Source organism: Dipodomys spectabilis, unplaced genomic scaffold (genome assembly GCF_019054845.1).
Source record: "Dipodomys spectabilis isolate Male_0828 unplaced genomic scaffold, ASM1905484v1 ptg000046l, whole genome shotgun sequence".
In the NCBI taxonomy this organism is placed as follows: domain Eukaryota; kingdom Metazoa; phylum Chordata; class Mammalia; order Rodentia; family Heteromyidae; genus Dipodomys; species Dipodomys spectabilis.
This window is the reverse complement of record NW_024870723.1, coordinates 6399778-6424741: the sequence shown is the minus strand read 5'-3', so window position 1 is coordinate 6424741 and position 24964 is coordinate 6399778. Positions and strand designations below refer to the sequence as shown.

Here is a 24964-nt window from a genome sequence, read left to right as displayed (position 1 = left end):
CCACGTTGGAAGATAACAGGTGGTGGACAAGTTGCGAAAACATTAGTTCCCTCTTCTCTTAAAAGGCACCCCTAAAGCGAGGTGAGAAGGGGCAGCGGTGACACACAGGGCAAAAATGGTCACTTCCTGGCTGCAACGTGTTGGACAAGTGACTGGGTCAACGTGGGCCAGTTTTGCCACTGGGAGAATGAGGCTTGCTCCTCCCCACGGATGCGAGCGATCAGTTCATACATGTTGAACGCATGCCAGTACACGATGAAAGCCCACTAAGAAGCAGTTGCTGACATTCAACATAGTTTAAGTCTCCAACAGCAGCAACCCTACACCAGACGCACCCTCACCAGGATCTGCACGAACCTGCGCAGTAACACCTCCTGGCCCGCGAGGACACGCGATTGCGCACGCGCCCGGCGCTTTCCCCGCCCCTTTGGGCGCCAGCGCCAAAGTGGGCGGGTCTCGGCGGCGGCGCGCAGGGACCAGAGGGGGGGGGAGGACCGAGGAAGGGGCGTGGCCACCAGGCCGGCCTCCGCCACCCTCTTCCGGGCTCCGTCAGCTGCGCACGCATCCTCCCCCCCTTCTTTTGTGGTCCGGCCCATTGCGAGGGTGACAGGAAACCCTGTGCAGGGAGCGCCGCCATCTTGGACCAGCCCGAGGAAGATCCTGAGGGAACCGCAGGAGCTTTCGCCGCCGTCACCGCTCCTGCCGCCGCTGGCGCCGTCTGCACCTCCGGGCTAGTCCGCCTCCCTGCCGGGGCCTCGGCCGACCGCCCCCCTTCCCTCTCCCGGCGCATCCGCACTCGTCTTCCTCGTCCTGAAGCCCCCCTCCCTCCCGGAAAGCTGCCCAGCCACCAGCAACCCCCCAGGTAACCCGGGCCTTCCGCAGTGTCCGACCGGCCCGGGTCCCGGCCCCGGCCCCGGCCCCGGCGTCCGGCCTCGCCGGCGGGCCGCGCTGGCGCGCCTGGAGGCAAGCGGGCGGCGCCCCGGGCCAGGCCACGCAGGCCGCGGCGCCGAGCCCGGGGGTCGGTGGGCCTGACAGGACGTCGTGCCGGGGGCTCCTGGGTCCCTCCCCTGCACCTTCCCGGCGGCCCCCTCGTGCACCCGGGCCGGCGGAGGGCCCCGAGGCTGCGGGAAGGGTGTGTTCCGGCCTCGCCTTCCCCGCCTCTCCGGCGCGGCCTCCACAGGCCCCTTGCCGCCGCCGCCGCCGCCCGGGCCCGCGCCGGCAGACCACCCCCGCAGTGTTTACCCACGCGTGCCGCACCGTCTGCTCACCCGGGAGCCCCCGACGTGGCGTTGCCACCCCGCAAAGCCGCATCGGTCCCCGAATACAAAAAGGCAGCAGTTAGCACCTCGCAGCTTCGCCGGCATCTTGGACTAGCCCCGGTGCCCTTGCCCTTGTCGCTGTGGGTAGTCAGTCCGTGGACACCCCCTCCTTCGCCCCCCTTCTTGGGGACAGGGTCGGTGGGTCCATGCTTGTGAGCTTCTGGTGTTAGTGAGTTCCCCCTGTGATCACCCTTGAAGGCCCAGAAACTACATAACGTGTAGAGATAATAAAGAGGAAAAAAAAAAAAGTTTGGGCGTTTCTAGAATGTAAGAAGAGATGCCACACGAATGTTTGGAGGGTTTGCACTGTACCGTGGTGCCAGGAACGGTGTCCTCACACATGAATGCTTTGCCTCATGTAGCCGTAGGAGAGAAGTTTATGTTATCCTCATATTATAAGGGGACGGGGATGAGAAGCTGAGGCCTGAAGTTGTAATGTAGCAGGCTAAGGATGCTATAAACAAGCCTCTCTCACATGGTGGCTGGTGCATTCCATACTACACTCACATTCAAACTGGGGTTACAGACTGGCTCTGTATATAGTGGCAACTTAATTCCTTTTTTCCTGTTTGCATGGGTTGACCACTAATTGCGCTTTTATGACCTAAGGTCTTCTCATGTCAGCCATCATACAGCCAAATCTTTATCCTCACAACTTCAGAGGTAGTGTTTCCATTTTATATGTGAAGAAACAGGTATGCAGAGGGCAGGTGTTTTCCTATTGGTCCACCAGCAAGAAAGTGTCAGAACCCAGAGGTAAACTCTTGCAGTTTACTATTTTTTGCTTTACTCAAGTTGGCTAATAGTTGCATTATTGTAGTAGTTCTAGCTACTTTTAGATGTAGTTATTGAGGATAGATTTGACCTTGCAATAATCTTAACTCATTTTTATTTCCCTGCAAGCCTTTCCACTAAAGTTTTCCTTCTAAGTTCAGCTTAGATGGGTTTACTTGGTTCTTGCCTTGAGGTATGGAGTTGGTTAGGTTGTGGAGTCTTGTGGCCTAGGATTCCCTGTCCAGTACTACTACTTGTCAGTTAAGTGACTCTAAACAATTCCCTAACTTCTCAGACCCAAAGCCCTTTAAAGGACTATAAAAGGAATAATTGTGCCTACATTTTAAAGAGTTGTTTCAGGGATTCAGTGAGGTTTAAAGAAAGCACTTGACACATTGCTTTGGCATATAGTTATTGTCCCAGTGCTTATAACGTTGCTAAGGTACACTTAAAGGGTAGTTGATAGCTTTTGGATGCATGAGAGGAACATGGCTTTTGAGCCCTGTAGTTAGTTATTCCTGGACCTTTTTCTTATCTCTCCACTGAGTAGTATACAACATATAACATGAATAAGTCACTTGTCTGACCTGGTTTCTTCATTTCTAAAATACTTTCGTAGGATTAGAGATGGTGTGAAATAGTGGGTCTATACAATAGGCACTTTGTAAAGATGTGAAGGCTTAGATTCTAGCAGCTGTTTTAAAAAGTTCTTGCAATTAAATTTACATTTAAAAAGCTACTCTTTTATTTACAACTGTTGCATGGTTCAACTTTGCAACAGAATTTAGAATGTTTTTTAGAATGATGTTAATAGCTATCAAGTTCTTAGAGTTTAATAATGTATGTAAGAAAGTGTTAAAATTACAGCTAGTAAGAGTTTTCCTTTTTTCAAAAAGTCGGAACCATTTTTGTATGGTTAAAAATTAGAGGCAGCAGGAGACAACTTAAAAACATTGATACTAGAAACACTGTGTTTTATTTTTAAAAATCTTTTTTATTCCAGACAATTTAAAACACACACAGAAGCTGGGTGTCAGTGGCTCATGCCTGTAATCCTAGTTTCTCGAGTTTGAGATCCGTGGATTGTGGTTTGAGGCCAGCCTGTGCAGGAAAGTCTAAGACTTATCTCCAATTAACCACCAAAACAGCTGGAAATGGAACTGTGGCTCAAGTAGTAGAGTGCCAGCCATGAGCAAAAGTTCCGGGACAGCTCCTGGACCCCAAGTTCAAGCCCCAAGGAGTGGCAGAACCCCGAAAAACAAAACATATAACACAAAATAAAGTATATACTGAGTATTCATACAACTTTCAGCCAGCCATCAACAATGATCAGCTTGTTGGGTCAGTCTTTATACGTTTTTCTTCTCTACACTAAATTCTATTAAAGCAGTCTTGACAGTAAAATTTTCACTAATTCGGTTCAGTAGTAGTAGGTGGAAGTTTTTGTGTTTTAGTTGTTATGTACTGTGAACAAAGGTAGGTTTTGGAGTACTTTTATTTCCTGCTCCTAGCATCCCACCATAACTAGCTGGAAGAATTTTCCTTTCATTTTGACACACTAATCAAATCCAGCTCTGTTTTTCTTGCCTGCATTAGATGACATAAAAATGTGACATTAAATGTCTTTCAAAAAGTGAGGTGTTTCTTGTTTTGTTTTTTTCTTTTTGTTTGTCTTCAATGTGGATGAGTGCATTTCAGAGGTTATAGTACTGTTATGGAAAGGAAATTGACTACTCAATTTGATTAAGTTATTAGATTAACTGTAGAAATTTTGTATTCATCTGACTGATAAATCAAGTAGCATTTTTTCCTTTCCTGTAAGCACAGAATGTTTCTATTCTTGAGTTATGTGGAGGCAAGAGACTGTTGTCTTATCACTTCAGTACTATCAAAGCTTATAATACTTTAGATGACCAAGAATATTTAGTGGGTTGCTTTTTTCCTGTTGTCCTGAATCAGTTATGTAAAAATTACCCAGTGTCCTAAGGAATAGAATAAAATAGTTTTCTAACAGACACAGTAGGGAATTGAACTCCGAAAAACACTGAAAAAATGCCCTCTATTATTGGGTGTTGGTTATTTTGAAGCCATTTGTATGGTTGGCTTCATAGCCATATTGTCAGTGAATGCAGAAACAATGTCAGAAATGCTATGAACTTTTGTTTCTATGATGGTATTGGTACTTGAAAGCAGGGCCTTGAGCTCTGGCTTAGAGCAGAAGCTCCACCACTTGAGCCACACCTACAGTTCCTACTTTTTACTGGTTAATTAGAGATGAAAGTCTCTTAGATTTGTCTGCCTGGATTGGACCCCAAATCCAGTAGTCTCAACCTGAATGGCCAGGATTACAAGTGTTAGTCTCCTGCACTTGGCTAATGAGTAGTTTTTCTTTTTGGTTATTTTAAAACTGATTTATTAAAATTATATGTAAAACTTTACATAGATAATAATAGTATATTTACAATAGTTTGTGTATTTTAGAATATATTGCCAAATACTACATGCACATTATAAGTTACTGCAGAGCTAAGTAAAGAAATTAACTAATTTCCTTTTCTACTTAGTTTGTTTTCCTTTTCTACTTATACATTTTTCACAGGTTGTTGTTGTGTGTTTTTTCCCATAGTTTGTATATACAGGGTTTAAGTGTGTGTTTAAAAATGAGATATACTAGGGCAAGGAATGTGGCTTAGTGGTAGAGTGTTTGCCTAGAATGTGTAAGGCTCTGGGTTCAGTTCCTTGGTACCACATAAACACAAAAAATAAAGAATAAAAAAAATGAGATATGCCATCTCACAAAACTACAACATGATTTATTTTTCACTTAACAAGATTCTGGATATATTTCCACGTCAATGTCTATAGATTTACTTTTTAAAAAGAACTGCATACATATTAGTTCATAGTTCATTATCCAAAAAGGTTCACTTTATTCAGTCATTTCTTTGTTGATGGAAGTAGAGGCTATTTCTAGTCTTATGCTATCAAAAATAGTGTTTTGAATGCGCCTTACCCTGTTCTTTGGTCTGAAGCTTTGGTTTCTGTTGGTAACTATTTCTGATCCAGTAGATGATTTGGAAAATTATGATTGTTGTGGGACTGGGGATGAAACCTAGGTCCTCACACTAGGTTATTTTTAAGATGTTTAAATAATACCCATAAGGTTCCCAAAATGTGGCATTATAGCAATGTATATGGAAGTGTCTTTTGGTATCCTTCAAAACTAATCATTTATATGTTTGTATAATCTTTTTTTTTTTTAATTTTATTTTATTTGTGAACATACTGTACAGAGGGGTTACAATTACATGGGCAGGATAATGCGTACATTTCTTACCAAGCATTGCAGCCTCCTCCTTTGTTTACCCTTCACATCCCTTCCCAGCCTCCCCCCATGTTTGTATAAACTTATTTGGGGTGATGTCTGATTGACTAAGTAGAGACCAGGTATTCATTTCTTGGCATAATAGGATTTAATGCATGTTTAGTAATAACCATTTACAGTTAACTGTACTGAGGTAGAAACATGTCCATAAATTTGTTAGGTAAAAGCAACATGTTTCATGTTTTTTGCATTGGCATATTCCATCATTAAATATATTTCTCACCTTTTCAGTAGTTTCATGTTAGGAGATACAGTTGAGAAATCCTTGGTTCAACCAGTATTAAACACAGTATTTAGAAGAACTACCATTTGAATATAGAATACAGTTGTTGGTTCTTAGGCATTGTTTTTTTTTCTTTTGGCACTGGGAAATTTGTTAGTCTCTGAATATGCCTTTGGTAAGCTGCCTTAGGTAGGGAAAATCACGGAATCAGGTCTTTGGGTCAAGTTATTGCTCTACCACTTACTAATTTTGTAACACTAAACAAATTAGTGAATTTTTTCAAATCTCAGTGATGACTTTACAGAGTTGTGAGAATTAAGAACTATATAAGATGGGGTGAACACCAGTAGTTCATGCCTGTAATTCTAGCTATTTAGGAGACCAAGGTCTGAAGATTGTGGTTCAAAGCCAGCCTGGGCAGGAAAGCTCTTGAGACTTACCTCCAAAAAGCTATCTTTGAGCAAAAAAGTTTAGGGACAGTGTCTAGGCCCTGAGTTTAAGCCCTAGAATTGCATGTGCGCACACGCGTGCGCGTGCGCGCACACACACACACACATTATGTAAGATAACATAGGAAAAAGTAGTACAGATAGTTACATGGTTTATTCTTAAATGTTCCTTCTCCTAAGAAACTTCCATTAATTAATGATAAATTATAAATCACTGTTATTGTTATATTATTGTTCTGTACATAGTTTTATTTATTTATTTTTAATTTTTTTGGGTCAGTCTTGGGGCATGAACTCTGTCCCTGAGCTTTTTGCACTTAAGGCTAGCACTGTACCATTCTACAGCACCACTTTAGTTTCCTGGTACTTCATTGGAGATAATAGTCTCATGCAAAAAAAAAAAAAAAAATAGTCTCATGCACTTTCCTGTCTGAGTTGGCTTAGCACCGTGATCTTCAGGTCTCAGCCTCCTGAGTAGCTAGGATCATAGACATGAACTATCAGCATGTGTCCATAGACCATTTCTTAACTAATTTTTGGGCATTTGATTTCCCAGAATCCTGTAAATAATAATTTTTTTTTCTCCTAAAGTTAGACAACATTATATTTCTCTCTTTGAAATTGAGGTTTCATGCTCAGGAAATAAGGTTGAAAAATCCTTTGTTAGCAATATTAAGCATAATTATAGTTCCACTTTGTATACACAATTTTGGCTGAGTATATGAACAATGAGAATATATTTAATTAGAAAAACGGTTTTCTCTAGTTCTGCTTTAGGGTTTATCTCAGAAGATATTCAATTAATGAATGTTTTATGTGGTAATTAGTAAGTGTATGTTAGTACAACTAAAATTGGATTATAATTTCATGATTACTGTTTTTTTGGAAGGGGACGAGCTGGCCACTGTCCCTGAGCTCTTTGCTCAAGGTTAGCACTCTGCCACTTTGAGCCACAGCTCCACTTTTGGTGGTTAATTAGAGATAAGACCATGGGCTTTCCTGCCCTAGCTGGCTTTGAACTGTGATCCTCAGATCTCAGCCTCCTGAATTGCTAAGATTATAGGTGTGAGCCACCAACAACTGGCATGATTATTCTTTAGAGCATTTAAAGTTGAATTTTGGGACTTTTAGAATCCATAATTGGTATGTGTGTTTGTGTATGTATGTATGTAGATATATACACACATGTGTATGCATATGTATATATACACACACCTATACACACACACACACACACACATATGTACACATGCTTGAGCTGGAGCTTGAACCCAGAACACTGTGCCATACTCTACCACTGTGCCAAGCCAAAATAGAAGGAAGTAATGTGTGTATACAGTTCAGTGTCAGTTACAAAAGGAAAGAAAATAGGAAAATCAAGGGGAAAAACAGCAGAGAAACTAATTAGAAGATATCTGATTACTTTGACCTTGAATAGGGAGAGAAGAGTTTTAGGAATTAAAAGTTAAATAGTCTTCACCATTTTCACGCAGAAAAGAAGTTAATGCAGGTGAAGAAGTTAATAACCCTTGAGAACTGGTTGTGTGTGTGTGTGTATGTGTGTGTATGTGTGTGTGTTTAGTGGTACTGGGGTTTTAAACATAGTCTTTGGCTTGCTAGACCAGTGAACCATGCCCCAGCCTTTATGCTTTAGTTATTTTTCAATTAGTGTCTCAGTGTATTATACCTGGGCCAGCTTGGACTGTGTTTTTCCTACTTACACTTTCTACATGGCTGGTCTTACAGGTGTGTGCCACCAGCCTCAGTTATTTTTTTGAGATGGGAGTCTTTTGCCCTAGAGAACCTTAAACTTGGGTCATCCTTATCTCTGCCTTCCAAGTAGCTACGATTACAGGTGTGAGCCACCATGTTTGACACTTTAAGAAACATTTTTGATCAAAGATTAAAACAATTTTTTTCCTTATATTTAGCTTTTGGTTTGGCATCTGAGATGTTAAGACCGGATTCATCTTAAAAGTATTTTTGTTGTTATTCTTTTGGAAAGATTAGGGGCTTGAACTTGTTCAGTTTGTTTGCTTGGCCAGTGCTCTGCCAGTTGAACCACACATCCAGCCTAGCTTTTTGCTAGTTTTTTTGGAGATGGTGTCTCTTAGACTTCTCTTCCTGGGCTTAGAATTGTGATCCTCCAGGTCTTAACCTCCTGAATAGCTAGGACTACACCTGGCATCTATCTCTTAAAAGTTTTGATTCCCTACTAATGTTTGGAAAAGAGGTAAAAGTTAGGTGTTTAGAATTGGTCTAACCAGAAAAACTCCTCAAAAAAAAACAAAACTGGTTAAGGGAGTTCTTCATGATGTAGGAGACTGGTTGTGTGTTACAACATGTCAAGCTGCATTGTGGAGCAAGACTTGTACTGAATGCAATGTAGAGTGAAATGTGAAGTGACAAAGGTTTTCTTGCACACACTTGTTATTCTAACTGTTAGGGGGCTGAGGCAGAAGAATCACAAATTTGGTGCCAGCATGGGCCTAAGACTTGGTCTCAAAAAAATAATTCCTGGGGCTGGGAAAGTGGCTCAGTGGTAGAGCGCTTGCCTTGCATGCATGAGGCCCTGGGTTCGATTCCTCAGCACCACATAAGCAAAAAGAAAAAAAGCCGGAAGTGGCGCTGTGGCTCAAGTGGTAGAGCGCTAGCCTTGAGCTGAAGAGCTGAGGGACAGCGCCCAGGCCCAGAGTTCAGGCCCCACGACCGGACCCCCTTCCCCCCCCCCAAAAAAAAAAATTTGTCTTCCTTGATAATTTTATAAATATCCTTCCTGCTAGCCTGCCCTAAAGAGTAATCATGAAATTATAGCCCACTTCTTTTTTTTTTCAAATTCTTTATTGTGATTAAGTGATTACATAATTTCCCAATTTCACAGTATTATGGGATAGTGATGCTTAGTTAAAGTCACAAACACAGCCGGGCGCTGGTGGCTCACGCCTGTAATCCTAGCTACTCAGGAGGCTGAGATCTGAGTCGCGGTTCAAAGCCAGCCCGGGCAGGAGAGACTGTGAGACTCCTATCTCCAACAAACCACCAGAAAACCAGAAGTGGCGCTGTAGCTCAAGTGGTAGAGCGCTCGCCTTGAGCTGAAGAGCTGAGGGCAGCGCCCAGGCCCAGAGTTCAAGCCCCACGACCGACAAAAAAAAAAAAAAAAGTCACAAACACATTCTAGCTTTCATGGGGTAAATTGTCTATCATGATCTATAACATTTATGAGTTCTGTGAGCTTTGCAGTACAGTTATTTCTTTAACATTGGGTGATATGTACATCTCTTTTGTTTTGCATAGCACCAGCTGTTCCCTCTTTCTATAGCCCACTTCTAATAAATTTTATTATATATATTATATATAATAAATTATATATTTGAGATATGGTGCATAATTAGGTGTTAATTTCACTAAAGGAATTTTTTGTGCTGGGGTTGGGGCTTCAAATCCAGGCCTGGGCATTATCCCTGTGCTCTTTTATTCAAAGCTAGCATTCCATAACTTTAAGCCACAGCACTACTTCTGGTTTTCTGGTGGTTAACTAGAGAGAAAAGAGTCTCATGGACTGTTCTGTCCATGTCTGGCTTTGAACCCAGATCCTCATATCTCAGCCTCCTGAGTAGCGAGGATTACAGATGTAAGCAATTGGTGCCAGGCTTATTAAAGAATTTTTTCTATTATATCAAATATCTAGCTTGTGTATAATCCAGTTGTTCTTTTTTTTGGGGGGGGGGTCCAGTCGTGGGGCCTTAACTCTGGGCCTGGGCACTGTCCCTCAGCTCTTCAGCTCAAGGCTAGCACTCTACCACTTGAGCCACAGCGCCACTTCCGGCTTTTTTCTTTTTGCTTATGTGGTGCTGAGGAATCGAACCCAGGGCCTCATGCATGCAAGGCATGCACTCTACCACTGAGCCACCTTCCCAGCCCCTATAATCCAGTCTTTAAAAAATATTGTAAACTAAAATTTAAAGTCTTGATATAATAAAAGAAATGAATATTGTTTTCATAAAGACTGAGCAAAACAAACTATTAGCAGTATTGTTTTTCTGCTACCCAACACTGTGTCTGATGTATTCAGAGCCCTCATGGATTACTTGGAGAGATTTTTGACTTTTTGAGACTGTTTCCTGAATGTAAGCAGTCTTTCTGCCTCTATCTCCAGAGTAGTTGGGACTATATGCGTATTTAGAATTAGAAACATACACCTTACAATTTTTTAAAATTTGTTAAAATAGAGGATTGAGATTGGTTTTTGATTAGCATACATTTGTAGTATGGTTTGACTGCTCTGTGATATTTCCATACATACACATAGTACATTTTGAACAGATTCACCTATTCTACCATATTTTCATTCCTCCCTACCCAGAAATGAGAATTCTTTTGGTCAGGTGTGCTCAATTATAAGAAATGAGTTGTGATCTTTTGGCATATCTTTTATAAACTTACAAGTTTTGCAGTTAAAAAAAGTACATTTTAGCTAGCACCAGTGGCTCACCCCTGTAATTCTACCTACTTAGGAGGCTGAGAGCTGATGATTGTGGTCCAAAGCCAGCTCAGGCAGAAAAAGTCCACGTGTGACCCTTATCTCCAATTAACTACTCAAAAACTGGAAGTAGCACTGTGACTCAAGTGGTAGAGCACAATTGATCATTTAATGGAAAAGGAAAAGGACCTTAAAGGAAAAGAAAGTATAATGTTTAATTTACATTTACAAAGATTTGCATTTATAAAGATTTCTTTTGAAAGAAAGGCACTGGTGGCTCATACCTGTAATCCTAGCTACTCAGGAAGCTGAGATCTGAGAGTCAGTTTGAAGGGGGGGGGTCCATGAAACTTTTCAGAATGACATTTCTTTTTGGATTTTTTTTTCTTTTGCGATTTTTTTATAAAGTGAAGCATTAGAGTTATTTGTACATTTAAAATTCTGTGGATAGTGTATGAGAATATTGAAACATTGATTCAAGAGAATATGTGTTTTGATCAATTTAGAAATGTGACTTTACTTCCTTACCAGCATTGTATTTGAACTCTATGTGCTTCACGTTTCATCTTTACATTCCCTCTCTTTTTCTTTCTTTCTTTCTTTCTTTCTTTCTTTCTTTCTTTCTTTCTTTCTTTCTTTCTTTCTTTCTTTCTTTCTTTCTTTCTTTCTTTCTTTCTTTCTCTTTCTTTCTCTCTCTCTCTCTCCTTCCCTCCCTCCCTTCCTTCTCTCTCTTTCTTCCTTTTCTTTCTTTTTCTGTCTGTCTGTCTGTCTGTATGTCTGTATTGGGGCTTGAACTCAGGGCCTGGGTGCTATCCCTAAACTCTTTTGCTCAAGGCTGGTGCTCTATCAATTGAAGTCACAGCACCACTTCTGGTAGTTAATTGGAGATAAGAGTCTGTCAGACTTTCCTGCCCAGGCTGGCTTTTGAGATCCTCAGATCTCAGCCTCCTGAGTAGCTAGAATTACCAGCTTATGCCACCAGCATCTGGCTTTATCTTTACATCTTCTTTGAATGTATAGTGATGGTCAGTTTAGATAATTTGCGTGGGTTTTTGAAATTGCTGAAGTAACATCATTTTCTTTGTTTCTAGTGCCACCATGGCAACTGCACCATACAACTACTCTTACATCTTTAAATATATTATTATTGGTAAGTTCATTAAACTTACACTTTTGTTGACATATAAAACATTTACTTTTAATACTTAAATATACCAGTCCTGTAGAAGTGAGTAATTTTCTCATTTCAGAACTTAAAGCTCCTTTAATAAAGTACCTTTTGCATTGTAGCTTTGGGTACTTTTGTGCTATAGTGCTAAGTACTAGTGAAGTGATATTGGTTGTTCTTGAAGACTTCTGGAAAACTTGTTAATTCTGGGAATAAGATTAATGTCCTACTAGTGCTGAAATATTCCAAAAATAACATGAAAAAACAACATGAAAATTCTTTCAGGTCCCAGTAGATTCCAAGAATTGGTAGAGTTTTGTGTGATTCAGAGAGTAAGTTGTACATAAAGTATAATATTAGTGCTTTCCCTTTAAATTTCAAGATTTTGTTCCCATTAAATCTTAATGCTGCTTGTCCATACGTAATTGTGAGAATGCAGTTGAAAGCCCACTTGCTCTTCAGTGAGTTCTTGAAGTTAGAACATTGTTCTAATGTTGACTTCATGTAACTTTGTTATACTTCTTTACCATGGGTTACAGTTGTTTCAGCAGAGTCAGAGAAGACATCTATTCTGTTACAGTTTCCATAATATAGTTTTTCCTCTTTTGGAATTCTACAAGAAATAGCTACAACAGGGAACCTAGTGAGTCAAGCTTCCAAAATTGAACTTGTTATTTTTGCTTGCTAAATATATTCTACCTCATTTGTTACACTTTTGCTTCTGAAATAGTTCCAAGGGAGTGGGGTTAAGGCAAGCTTGAAATAACTTAAAGTAAAAAAATATTATTGTAATAATTTTTCTGTTACTGAGCACTTTTCAGTTGGTAACATAATTCATAACCAATTTCTATCACTGGGAAAAGTTAGGAACGGTCAGTTGGTATGTATTTAGTGAAAATTGATCTATCTTTTGAATTCATTATAAGGGAAATAAAAGTTTTCTAACTGCCCCAGAAACTTGTGATGTGGTATGGTAAGTATTTGGCAATCATTACATTGGGTTATAAGAATATAAAATTGAGAAAAAAATGTAATTGCCACCTGAACCTTTTTTTTTTCCTTAAACAGGGGATATGGGAGTAGGAAAATCTTGCTTGCTTCATCAGTTTACAGAAAAAAAATGTAAGTTCAATATGTGACGTGAAACATTATTGTTACACTTCTTTTTAACAAGTGCTTTCTTCAGCATATTTTATGTATTTGATTATGACTGTTGCCAGTATTTGCGTTGATATCTTCAGATGCAGATTTTTAAAATAGGTACAGGTAGAATGGAATATTATTGCCAATATGTATATATATTGATTTGTATATGTGAGACATAATCCGATTTACTTAAGAATATTTTTTAATAAAGTGATTTTTTAAATGCATAAGATAAAGTCAGATTTAAATAATCTCTTTTGTTCTTCATTATAGATATATAGATTAGACATTTTCTGCATAGTCCATATCAACTAATTAGTAGATGTGAAATACTTAAAATGAAATTCTTTTTATATTTATAGCTAGTTGGTAAAGATTCAGAGATAACTCTTGGGCGATAGGGGAAAGGGGCCAATTTGTTGTAACTGAACAGTGAGATTTTATATCACCTAATTAAGAGGAAAGGACTACTTCTTTTTTTTTTTTTTTTAAGGACTACTTATTCTATGGCTTATCAGTATATGAATAACATTAAATGTGGTGATTTTCTTTGAGACATTGATAATAGTTTTGACTAACGATTCCTAGCATCTCAGGACCATTGTTTATTGTAATAGTTAAGGATTGCCAGAAGGTTTAAATAGTGTAATGGAATTGTGATGAATTTATTCAATTCTTAAGAGTGTTACTTAGAAAATTTTTAATTCAGTGGCAAGTAAACTGGCCAGTTGTCAAAATCTAGTCACTTCTTGTTTTGTAAGTAACATTTATTGGAACACAGCCATGCTTATTTTATTTGTTGTTTAAAACTGCTTTTATGCCTCAGGCTGGTTTGAGTAGTTGTGACTGATACCATTTGGCCTACAGAATTTAATGTTTACTGTTTCTAGTCTAGTTACATTTCTTGTTGATCTTTGCTGTCTCTCCTCTTCCCTCCCCCTACAAATATTAAAGTCATGGATTATTCAGTGAATTTTCTCCCACTAGTCTTTGGAATTTTCTGAACATTGGGATATTATTTTTACCCTTAACAGTTATGGCTGATTGTCCTCACACAATTGGTGTTGAATTTGGTACAAGAATAATTGAAGTTAGTGGCCAAAAAATCAAACTGCAGATTTGGGATACAGCAGGACAGGAGCGATTTAGAGCTGTTACACGAAGCTACTACAGAGGAGCTGCGGGTGCACTTATGGTGTATGATATTACTAGGTAAGAGGCAAATAACTTTTCAACCTTCATACTTAGGAGTAGAAATCTACTTTGGACAATGAGGGTTTTTAAATAAATTGATTTAGGTATTCTTTAGTTTGTAGTTAGATAATTGTAAATAAATTTATTTGGGGATGTATGGTTTCTCTAAATTCCTGTATAAAACTTGACTTTCATTTCTGAAGTTGATGTGATGGAAGAAAAGCTTTAGGAGATGGTGGGTAGAATTCTGAATACCAAATGTGTCTGAGGCATTCTGTCTTCAGTCTTTAGTGTTAAAATTTCTGGAAATAGTCAACCAGAGAGGTCACTATGAAGTTTTGCTAGTTTAGTATGATGGGCTATAAAAGTTCTTATGCTTTGTTTTCAGGCTAAAAGTGTTATTTTTTTATATATCTAAGATTTTTGTTAGGTGATGATTTATATCTAATACTTGAGTAATTATTAATTTATTTAAGTTCTTTTTTGCCCTAACACATATTGAAGTGACTTAAAATACTATGCAGCAGGATTAAATTTAGTCAACAAGTACCTGGCACTAGTGAATTCCTGTAATTCTAGCTACATAGGAGGTTGAGATTGGAAGATTGAGGTTCAAAGCCAGCACAGGCAAGAAAACTTGCGAGACTCTTACCTCCAATTAACCACCAAAAACCTGCAACTGGAGGTGTGGCTCAAATGATAGAGTGTCAGTATTGAGTGAAAAAGCTAAGGGACAGTGCCCTAAGTACCAGCAGTGCCCTCACCCCCAATACACAAAAAAATATCAACATGATTATTTCTGGAAACTCAAAGCATTTGATATAACATACATGGTGGTCATGCCTGGCAGCCTGGCCACTTGGTAGGCAGAATGGGGAAGACTGGGTTGAAAGCAGCCTGGCCAAAAAGAGCCTCTGTAAACAAATTGGGAGTGGTGATGAAGTCTGTGTGTCAGTTATTTTGGAGGTCATAAGTAGGGAGATGGCTAGCCCCTGACAGAAATTTGAGACCCAACTTGAAAAACAACTAAAGCAATAAAAGGGCTGCAGAAATGGTAGAGCAACCACCTGCTTACAAAGCTCAGGTCCTGAGCCTAAAACCAGTATTATTCCCCCAAAAGATGAAAGAAAAAAAGGTTTGACTGGAGAACATGGACATATGTGCCCCTTGTACCCTGTGATTGTTCAATGAGCTAGAAAATGAACTGGATCACCTTTCATGTTGATGGGAAGCACCAGTCAAAAGTAGTGTGACTCTCTAGCGAGGGGAGCCATGTTTATTACTACTTTGAAGTATATTTTTGTTTGGTAAATTCTTTACATTATTTTCTCCTTAAGAGTCACAGGGTGGGCTGGGAAGTTGGCTCAGTGGTAGAGTGCTTGCCTTGCATGCCTGAGGCCCTGGGTTCGATTCCTCAGCACCACATAAGCAAAAAGAAAAAAGCCGGACGTGGCGCTGTGGCTCAAGTGGTAGAGCGCTAGCCTTGAGCTGAAGAGCTGAGGGACAGTGTCCAGGCCCAGAGTTCAGGCCCCACAACCGGACCCCCCCCCCCCCCCAAAAAAAAAGTCATAGGGCATATTGGTATATTATGACTATTTCTATAGTAAAGAAATTTACTGGGCTGGGAAGGTGGCTCAATGGTAGAGTGCTTGCCTAGCATGCATAAGGCCCTAGGTTCTATTCCTCAGCACCACATAAATAGAAAAAGCTGGAAGTGGGGCTGTGGCTCAAGTAGTAGAGCGTTACTACTAAGGGACAGTGCCCAAGCCCAGAGTTCAAGCCCCACCACCGACAAAAAATAAAAAAAGAAATTTACTATTTAACTTTAATTTGGCAGTTTCCTAAGATTTTTTATTGAGGAAGCCACTTTCAGTAAAGAATAAAGATCAGGGGCTGTGAAGTTGAGTGGTAGAGTGCTTGCCTTGCATGCATGAGGCCCTGGGTTCGATTCCTCAGCACCACATAAACAGAAAAAGCCAGAAGTGGCACTGTGGCTCTAGTGGTAGAGTGCTAGCCTTGAGCAGAAGAGCTGAGGGACAGCGTCCAGGCCCAGAGTTCAACCCCCACAACCAACAACAACAACAACAAAAAGAATAAAGATCAGTGGTTGACTATAATTACAGTATATAAAGCTTCAGCATATTTGTATAACTGGATGGCCTTGGGTGAAACAAGTGTTAATGCTCTTCATGGCAGTGGGTCATTGGTGACAGGGTCAGTCAGTGGCATTGTGATTGTTGAAGAATCTGGCCATCTATACTGAGCTGTCTCATTTTATAGGTTCTATGTTCCTGAAGATTTAATGTCGTTAAAAGCTCTGTGCATTAAATTTAAATGTGATAATCTGTGCTTACAATGTAATTGGCTTTTGATTTTAAACATACCCTTTAAGCATAGTAGTACTATGGTAAAATTTGTGTCTATTTAAGTCTTCAAAAGTACTTTGGATGCAAAATGTTAGGTGATAAGACAAAATTAACTGGACTTAAGAAACAAAGAACTTCCACTCATCTGGTCGAACCACTACTAAATATCCCCATGCTGCTGATAACATGTATGGTGTATATGTGTACACGGTTATATATTAGAGACCGTGATAGACAATTTGCTCCAGGAAAGTTAGAATGAGCTTGTGACTTTAAATGAGCATCATTATTCCACAATACTGTGAAATTTGGGAAATTATGTAATCACTTAATCACAATTAAAAAAAAAGTACTTTGGATGGAAATAGTTGATAGGAATGTCCATAATCTGATGAACAGTGGAGTATATCCCTATGATGAAATATTTTTTTGCTATAAAAAGGAATGAAGTAGAATGATATACATGATATAGATAGATTGAGAAATTATGCTGAATTAAAGAAACCAGGCATCAAGGGCCACATAACATGATTCTGGTTATGACATAACATATACAGAATAAGCAAATCTATGGTGGACAGAATTGCAACACACGAGGAGTTAATGGGTTCAGAATTTGTGTCTTTGTGGTCCTGTAAATGTTCTAGAATTCGATAGTGATGATCAGCTCCCAGCTTTGTGAGTATAATACAACAGCTAAATTATATACTTTAAAATGGTAATATTGTGTATTCATCATGTGTCAATATAACTTGTTGAAAAGAAAGGTATTTCATGCTTTATAAACATGCTTTAATTCTGGCACTTTATAGTGACAATTGATATTGGAGTTAAGACCCTCTCCCTCATTTTTTTCCATTATTAATCCTTGACATTTTGCAAACTTTAAAATTCTTGCTTTAATAAAACTTCCCAGTGGGCTGGGAAGGTGGCTCAGTGGTAGAGTGCTTGCCTTGCATGCCTGAGGCCCTGGGTTCAATTCCTCAGCACCACATAAGCAAAAAGAAAAAAGCCGGAAGTAGCGCTGTGGCTCAAGTGGTAGAGCGCTAGCCTTGAGCTGAAGAGCTGAGGGACAGCGCCCAGGCCCAGAGTTCAGGCCCCATGACCGGACCCCCCCAAAAAATAAAATAAAACTTCCCATTCAACTGCAGTCATTACAGTGCTCCTCTTCTCTCCTCCCTTTCCCTTCCTCCTCTACTTTTCTTTTCCCCTTGCTTCCTACTGCCATTTTCACATGTGTACATCGAATAGTATGTCTTGAATTGCCCCCTTATCCTCTATTTGTCTGCCTCCTCCCCTAAAGCCTCAGTCCACCAGATCAGGTGCACATTTCAGCTTCCTGGTATTCATTTTGTTAAGCTGTTTCTTGTTCAAAAGGGTTTACACTATGAGAATCCACCTCTGCATATACTATTCTTTAGTCCATTTGTTCATGCATATATGCCTATGGCCCTGGATGTGTTTTCATATATGATTGTATTTTAGGTCTAACCTCCACATAGAAAGAAAACATGCACCCTTTGTCTCTCTGAGCCTGACTTAAAAACTTTTCTAGGTTTATCCATTCCAAGGGCACTTTTCTAAAATGACAGCAAAGGTTTTAACAATTGTTTGGTTGAGTCACTTTAATCTGATCTACCAACCCAAAGTTGGTAGCCATTTTTTTAAAGCATTAACACTGCAAATTAGTGAATAATGGAATGATACTATATATTATAATGATTTTTTTGGGGGGGGGTTGTGGGGCTTGAACTCAGGGCCTTGAACTCTTTTGCTCAAGGCTAGTGCCCTACCACTTTGCATCACAGGCCACTTGTGGTTTTCTGGTGGATAATTGGAGATAAGAGTCTCATGGACTTTACTGCCTAGGCTGGCTTTGAACCATGATCCTCAGATCTCAGCCTCCTGAGTAGCTAGTGAGCCATCAGTACCTGGCCAGCTTTGCCCTTTTAAATTTTATCAAAATCAATATGTTTGGACTTAGCTAATTATTGTGCAAGAAGTAAAACATGTTTGTACTTGTATTAACAAGGCATGCCAGTACTACAGATTTGGACAGTGAATCATGGGAGTTATAGCTTGTACTTTTGCTGGGTTTGGGGTGGAGGAGTATTGAGATTTGAATTCAATACCTTTGAGCTAGGCAGGCACTCTACCACTTGAGCTAGCCCTTTTTTTGCTTTAGCTATTTTTTGTGGAAAGGATCTGATAGGTTTTGCGTAGAGTCAGTCATGGACCTCAGTCTTCCTTCTCAAGACTCTATAGTTGGGGTTTATATGCACATTATGTGCTTGTTGCTTGAGGGGGAAGATTGCTAACATTTTGCCTCATTTGGCCTATGACCATGACTTTTTAAATTTTCACCTGTATAGCTGGGATTCAAGGAATGAGCCCTGGGCCCAGCCTGTGGACTCTCCTCTCACCCCAATCCCCATCCTTACCCCTCACACTGGGTTTTGAATTCAGGGCCTTGTTCTAGCTTAGAAAGCACTTTATCACCTGAGCCATACTTCAGTAATATTCATGTGTTTATGGGCATCTGCTTATTTTAGACACTTATTAAGTGAGGAAGATATACATAATGCTCTGTGAATATGTAAAGTAGAAATATTTTTATCTTTAAAAACTTTATCCCTTTGGTTGATTTTATTTTGTATAATACTGTGTATTACAGGTATTCCTCAGTTGGAGGATGAGTTTTACATTCTAATTAAGCCTATCAAAAGTCAAAGATATTATTAATCAGAAATGCAGTTATTAATACCCCAGTAAATCCCGTGTTAAGTAAAAACACTTGAAAGATTAACTGTTATAAATTATTTACATTTGGATTTGATGTCTTTGGGCTGACTTGACTAGTGCAGATGACAAGTGTGTAACATCTGGAGTAGAGAAATTAGAGATTGCATAGTCTCAGTCTCCAAATAATTTAACTGTGAGGTAAATGAGAGTGCCAGGTTAGTATAAACTTCCTTTCTGAATTTCCAGTGATATTATTTACTTTTCATGCTGAGTGTACTTTTTATTATTAAGCTGAGTGTAGTAACATACACCTGTAATTCCAGCACTTGGAATACTGGGACAGGAGAATCATGAGTTTAAGGCCAGCCTGGGTTTCATAGTAAGAAAAAGAAAAAATAACTTTAATCTTGATTTTTAATGAAGTTTAAGATCTTGATTTCTGGTTAAAATTAAAATTTGAAGGCAGAAGCAAACATGTTTCTCATTGAGTGTATCATTGGCTTAGCAACTTAATATACTTTGTCTCCATTTTGTGGTTGAAAATCTGGATGATTTCAAAATACTGCTAATTTCAACTCTGAGATTGAAAATCTTGATTTAGATTTTTTTTTCCGTGCTGGTTCTGGGGCTTTGAACATGAGGCCTGGGCACTATCTCTGAGCTTTATTTTTTGCTCAAGGCTAGAGTTTTACCATTTGAGCCACAGCTTTACTTCCAGCTTTTGGAGGCTTAATTGGAGATAATAATCTAATGGACTTTCCTGACCTGGCTGGCTTCAAACTGCAATCCTCATATCTCAGATTCCTGAGTAGCCAGTATTGTAAGTGTGACCTGTTGGCGCCTGGCTCTGATTTAGACTTTTTAAAGTCAGTTCTATGTTCCTAGCTTACTTACTGATCTGTTTATATGTAAACAGCTTACTTTAAACATGTCATTCACATAGTTGTTGAATACTGTGTTACTTAAAAAATGAGTTTGAGGCCAGATGTGGTGTGGTGTGTAATTGTAATTTCAGCACTTGGAATAATTGAGATTTGAAGCCAGCCCAGGCCTCATGGCACTGCAAAGCTAGACTGTGTCTAAAAGAAAACATTTTCTCAAAATTTTGAAGTTTCACGTTTCCTTCAGAGAAACTAGTCAAAATAAAAATAATACACTTAAGATCTGTTGAATAATGTATAAGACTATGTGTGTATATATGTGCATTTTGTTTTAGACAGGGTCTTATGTAGCCACTTGTTAGATATAGCTTCAAACTTAGCCATCTTCCTGCCTTAACTTCCCACTTGCTGGGATTACAAGTGCATGCCACCTTGCCTGGCCATATTGTAACTTTTATTTTTTCTGTTTTAATGGTAATTATATGTAGAAGTCAACAGATTTAAAATTTGATTTTTACAGAAGAAGTACATATAACCACTTAAGCAGCTGGTTGACAGATGCAAGGAATCTCACCAATCCAAATACTGTAAGTTAAATGACATCTTACTATACAAAAACTCAGACAGCACAGTCTCCTCCTTGTGAGATTTGAGTATTTGAGTGTTATGGATGAGATACTATATCTTTAGTTTTTATTTTTATATTTTCTGTAGTGCTGGGGATGGAACCTATGGCTTTATGCATTATAGACAGTCTACTAATGAGCTATGTCCCCATTCCCAGTTACCTTGATTTTATTCTTATATTAACTGATGAAAACACATTTTTCAATTCTTGTTTCAAGTTTATCATTTTACTGTTTTTGATTTTTATTATATTTGTGGTTTAAAATGAAATCATTTATGAATGGGGTGATAATCTCATATTAAGTGGAGATTGTAGTCTTATAAGAATTCTGCAGTCGTTTTATGAATTGTTAGTGTCAGAGAGAACTGGGGAAAACACATCTGTTAGTTCTTTAACTTCATGTGAATTTGTAATTAACTCAATTTCAACTGCATGTGAATTTATATTTAATAAAATTTCAATTAAAAATAAAAGGTATTTTGCATGCTTTAAAAAATAAACTTCTTAACTAAGAAGACATATTGAGATTTTAATGATCTTGCTACCACACTAGACTTTGCAGTACACAAAGATGAACTCATGTCCTTAGTCCCTGAGAGGTTATAGTTGATGAGGGAGAGAAAGAACCAGCAAGTGTACAGATAACTGTGCTGCAAAGCAGACTGAAAATGAGTTAACGTGGAGTACACTAAGCACAGGGTGAGCAGGGTCGGCTGGAGAAGTCAGTTTTACAGGCTGGTGGAATATTAGTCTGAAGTTGGAGCAAGCTTCCATTAGGTAATTGGAGGGTATTCCAGGAACAGTGGGGAACCACCACTGAGCTGTGGCTGACTGGGCTTTTTTAAGAACAAGCCTAGTATGTCCCAGAGCCTAGCAGAAGCCAAGTTGACATACAGTCAGTGGTAAGATTTGCTTTACTAGGGAACAGCAGTCTAATCATAATTAAAATTTAGTTAACAGTATACACCAGCAGCATTGCCTGGAACTCTGCTTCCATTTTTATACTAAACCCACTTTTGTACAATAACCTGTGGATGAATAGCCTAATGCTGAAAGCAGTCCAGCTGGCCATGGGCAGGTGCAAGTGAAGTAATGTATGCCTCTATACCCTGGAAAACGGGTAGTCACACACATTCTGATGAACTGTAGACACACGCAACAACTTAGACACATCGAAGGCATTATGCTGAGTTAAAGAAAATTGCAGATTGTATGATTATAAACTAGGTGGGCCAGAGCAGTTCCTTGTAATGATGGTGGTGCCAGATAACTATGCTGGTGACAAAACTTTTAGAACTACCCTTTTGCAAGTCTCACACATGAGAGCTGCTATAGATTATACCTGTTTCCTGGTTTTGCAATTATATTGCAGTTAGGTAAGTTGTTATCTTTGGACATGCTTAAAGGTACATCAGACCTGTCATAGTTTCTGCAGAATTTATATATAAGTAAGACATTAAATAATATTCATTGTAGAAGGCCCATGGAAAACTGTTGTAAAAATATTAGTTCTGTCACTCCTGCCTCATTTTATACTCTGAAATATACCAGCTCTTCAGAAGAAAAAAAATTTTGAGGTCCAGCGCAAATATCTCTATAGTTACCTTTGGTTTCTCATTTTCTTCCTATACATTGAACCTATCTTTTATACTATGCTATGCCACATTATCTCTCACCTCTGAAGGAAGTGGGAAACTTGGTTTGGAAATTTGTAAGGAATTGGGATTTTAGTCTTGGGGTGGGATGTTCTGGGACTTGAACCCAAGACTTTGTGCCTCCTAGGCAGCATGCTCTACCACTGAGCTACCCCTTGCCCCAGGAGGCAGTATTTCTTCTTTTGAGTACCTGTTTTATAATGGTCCTTTACTAGGCCTTTGTCATTTAAGTGTCATTATTTTCTTCTTTAATAAACTGTATAGGAGTAACTCTTTCCCTTTTCAGTGGGTACTGGATCATACTGATTGAAGAATGCTCACTTGTGTTATACTACTTAACATATTCTTTCAAAAGATTTATATTCAGGTCACATGATTATTTAGTTCACTAGTGCTATAAATTTATAGACACAAAAATTTGATGGTAGAAGCACCTTTGAATTAAAGCAATCCATTTCTATCTGGAAGAACAAGATAGAAACCAGCTATATCTGGTTGGAAGGAAGAAGGGTAAGGGTAGGTTGTGCAGAGATAACACACAAACACATAAACAGTTTATCCATACATCTTCCCTTCTCCTAAGTAAAGGCCAAATACTTTGTGATTTTCCAAGGGTACTTCCTTTTTTCTTAAAAAAAATATAACACTCTTTAATTTTGGTATAATTTACATAGATGATTCCAAAGCAGCTACACACACACACACACACACACACACACACACACACACACACACACACACACACACACACACACACACACACACACACACACACACACACACACACACACACACACACACACACACACACACACACACACACACACTATTATGCCCATAATTTACATAGATGATTCCAAAGCAGCTACACACACACACACACAATATTATGCCCTGAGTTTGAATCCGTTGAAGATTTGCTCTCATCCCACATTCCCAGTTCTCCCCTTCCCCAGTGAAAGTACATAGTGTGTTGCTATAAGCTTATTCCTGCTTGGGATATTGTAGGGTAGATACTTCTTTCTTTGTAGGTCAGTTTGGATTTCCTCCCTGGGTTCTAATGTACTTGTACCACTGACTCTCCCTGAGTTACCTTGGCAAGTCTGTTTGTCTTTTGAGCTTTAATTTCTTTGCCTGTAGCCTGAAGGAGTTGAGTTAGTGTTTGCTTTAATGTCCTAAGGGTCCCAAGTTGACCTTTTAGATGAAAGCCCTGAAATGTCTTCCCCAGTAGTGTTCATGTTTATATAATTCAGGCTTAATTGTAGGCTTTTTATGGATTCCCTTAGCTAATCTCACTCAGATATTCTTTGCCCTAGACCATTTGTATAATAACTACAATCTGGGCAGTATTTAACCCATAGTCTGCTTTTTAATGATTTGCAAAACCAAGAATGTTTTTACATTTTTTTTCTTTTTTTTTTTTGTCGGTCATGGGGCTTGAACCCTGGGCTTGGGTGCTGTCCCTGCACTCTTCAGCGCAAAGTGAGCGCTCTACCGCTTGAGCCACAGTGCCACTTCCAATTTTCTAGTGGTTTATTGGAGATAAGAGTCTCACGGACTTTCCTGCCTGGGCTGGCTTTGAACCATGATCCTCAGATCCCAGCCTCCTGCATAGCTAGGATTACAGGTGTGAGCCTCCAGTTCATTTTTAAGGGAATATAAAAGCAACAGCAAAAATTGCCAATAGAGACCATATGGGGATCACTCACTAGAAAAAAATGACCATTCTTTACTCAAAGATTGTCATTGCTATGTCATTGCTAAGGTGCCTTTATGCTTCTGTAGTTCCAGATAATGCTAATTCTTTGATTCCTTTTTGAACTCAGTTGTGCTTTTGTTTGGTCAGTAGTTTTGAATCTGAGAATTTACATGTTTAAAATGGTTCCTTGTTTTAAAGTATCTTTCTTTTGATCACAAACTAGGTAATAATTCTCATAGGAAATAAAGCAGATTTGGAGGCACAGAGAGATGTTACATATGAAGAAGCCAAACAGTTTGCTGAAGAAAACGGTGGGTTTCTTTTAATGGTCATACTTGGGAGGGTTTCTGAGAAAAGGTAGGATTTCAATACTACAGATTATTTGACAATTAAAAATATATAAATTAAAAAATTCCAGTATTGGAGGGATGAAATATGTTTATGAGACTCAGGAAGAATATAATTATATCATGAGAGGTCCTATACTTCAGAATTACATGCTTTTATAAATACCGTGGTAGGGGCACTGACAGCTTGTAGATAGTTCTAAGGGAATGTTCTTGTGAATTATTCTGAAATGTTCTAATTATAGTTTGGATTTTATTTTTAGGCTTACTGTTCCTCGAGGCAAGTGCAAAAACGTAAGTTTGCTGGACTGCATGTTTTAGTTATATTGTTTCTAAAAGTAGAGCTATACATATATACATATGGGTATACATATATATAGCATGTTATATATATAAAACATGTCTGTGTTACATGTATATGTGTTATATATACTTTATCTTATGTACATATATAATACTTAGGAAGAATAATCAGACATCTCTTCCTATTCTTGTTTCAAAATAATGT

The 24964-nt window shown here is 39.0% G+C and overlaps 1 protein-coding gene across 1 annotated transcript in view; it reads left to right on the top strand.

The window, feature by feature from the left end:
- The first annotated feature begins 586 nt into the window (after nucleotides 1–586).
- Rab14 (RAB14, member RAS oncogene family) overlaps nucleotides 587–24964 on the top strand; it is a 28126-nt gene continuing 3748 nt past the window's right edge. The window contains exons 1-7 of the mRNA XM_042678611.1: nucleotides 587–862; nucleotides 11722–11780; nucleotides 12867–12920; nucleotides 13979–14156; nucleotides 20648–20714; nucleotides 24333–24420; nucleotides 24720–24750. Coding sequence (XP_042534545.1) covers nucleotides 11729–11780; nucleotides 12867–12920; nucleotides 13979–14156; nucleotides 20648–20714; nucleotides 24333–24420; nucleotides 24720–24750 — 470 coding nt within the window. The 5' untranslated portion in view covers nucleotides 587–862; nucleotides 11722–11728. The remainder of the gene's footprint in view (nucleotides 863–11721; nucleotides 11781–12866; nucleotides 12921–13978; nucleotides 14157–20647; nucleotides 20715–24332; nucleotides 24421–24719; nucleotides 24751–24964) is intronic.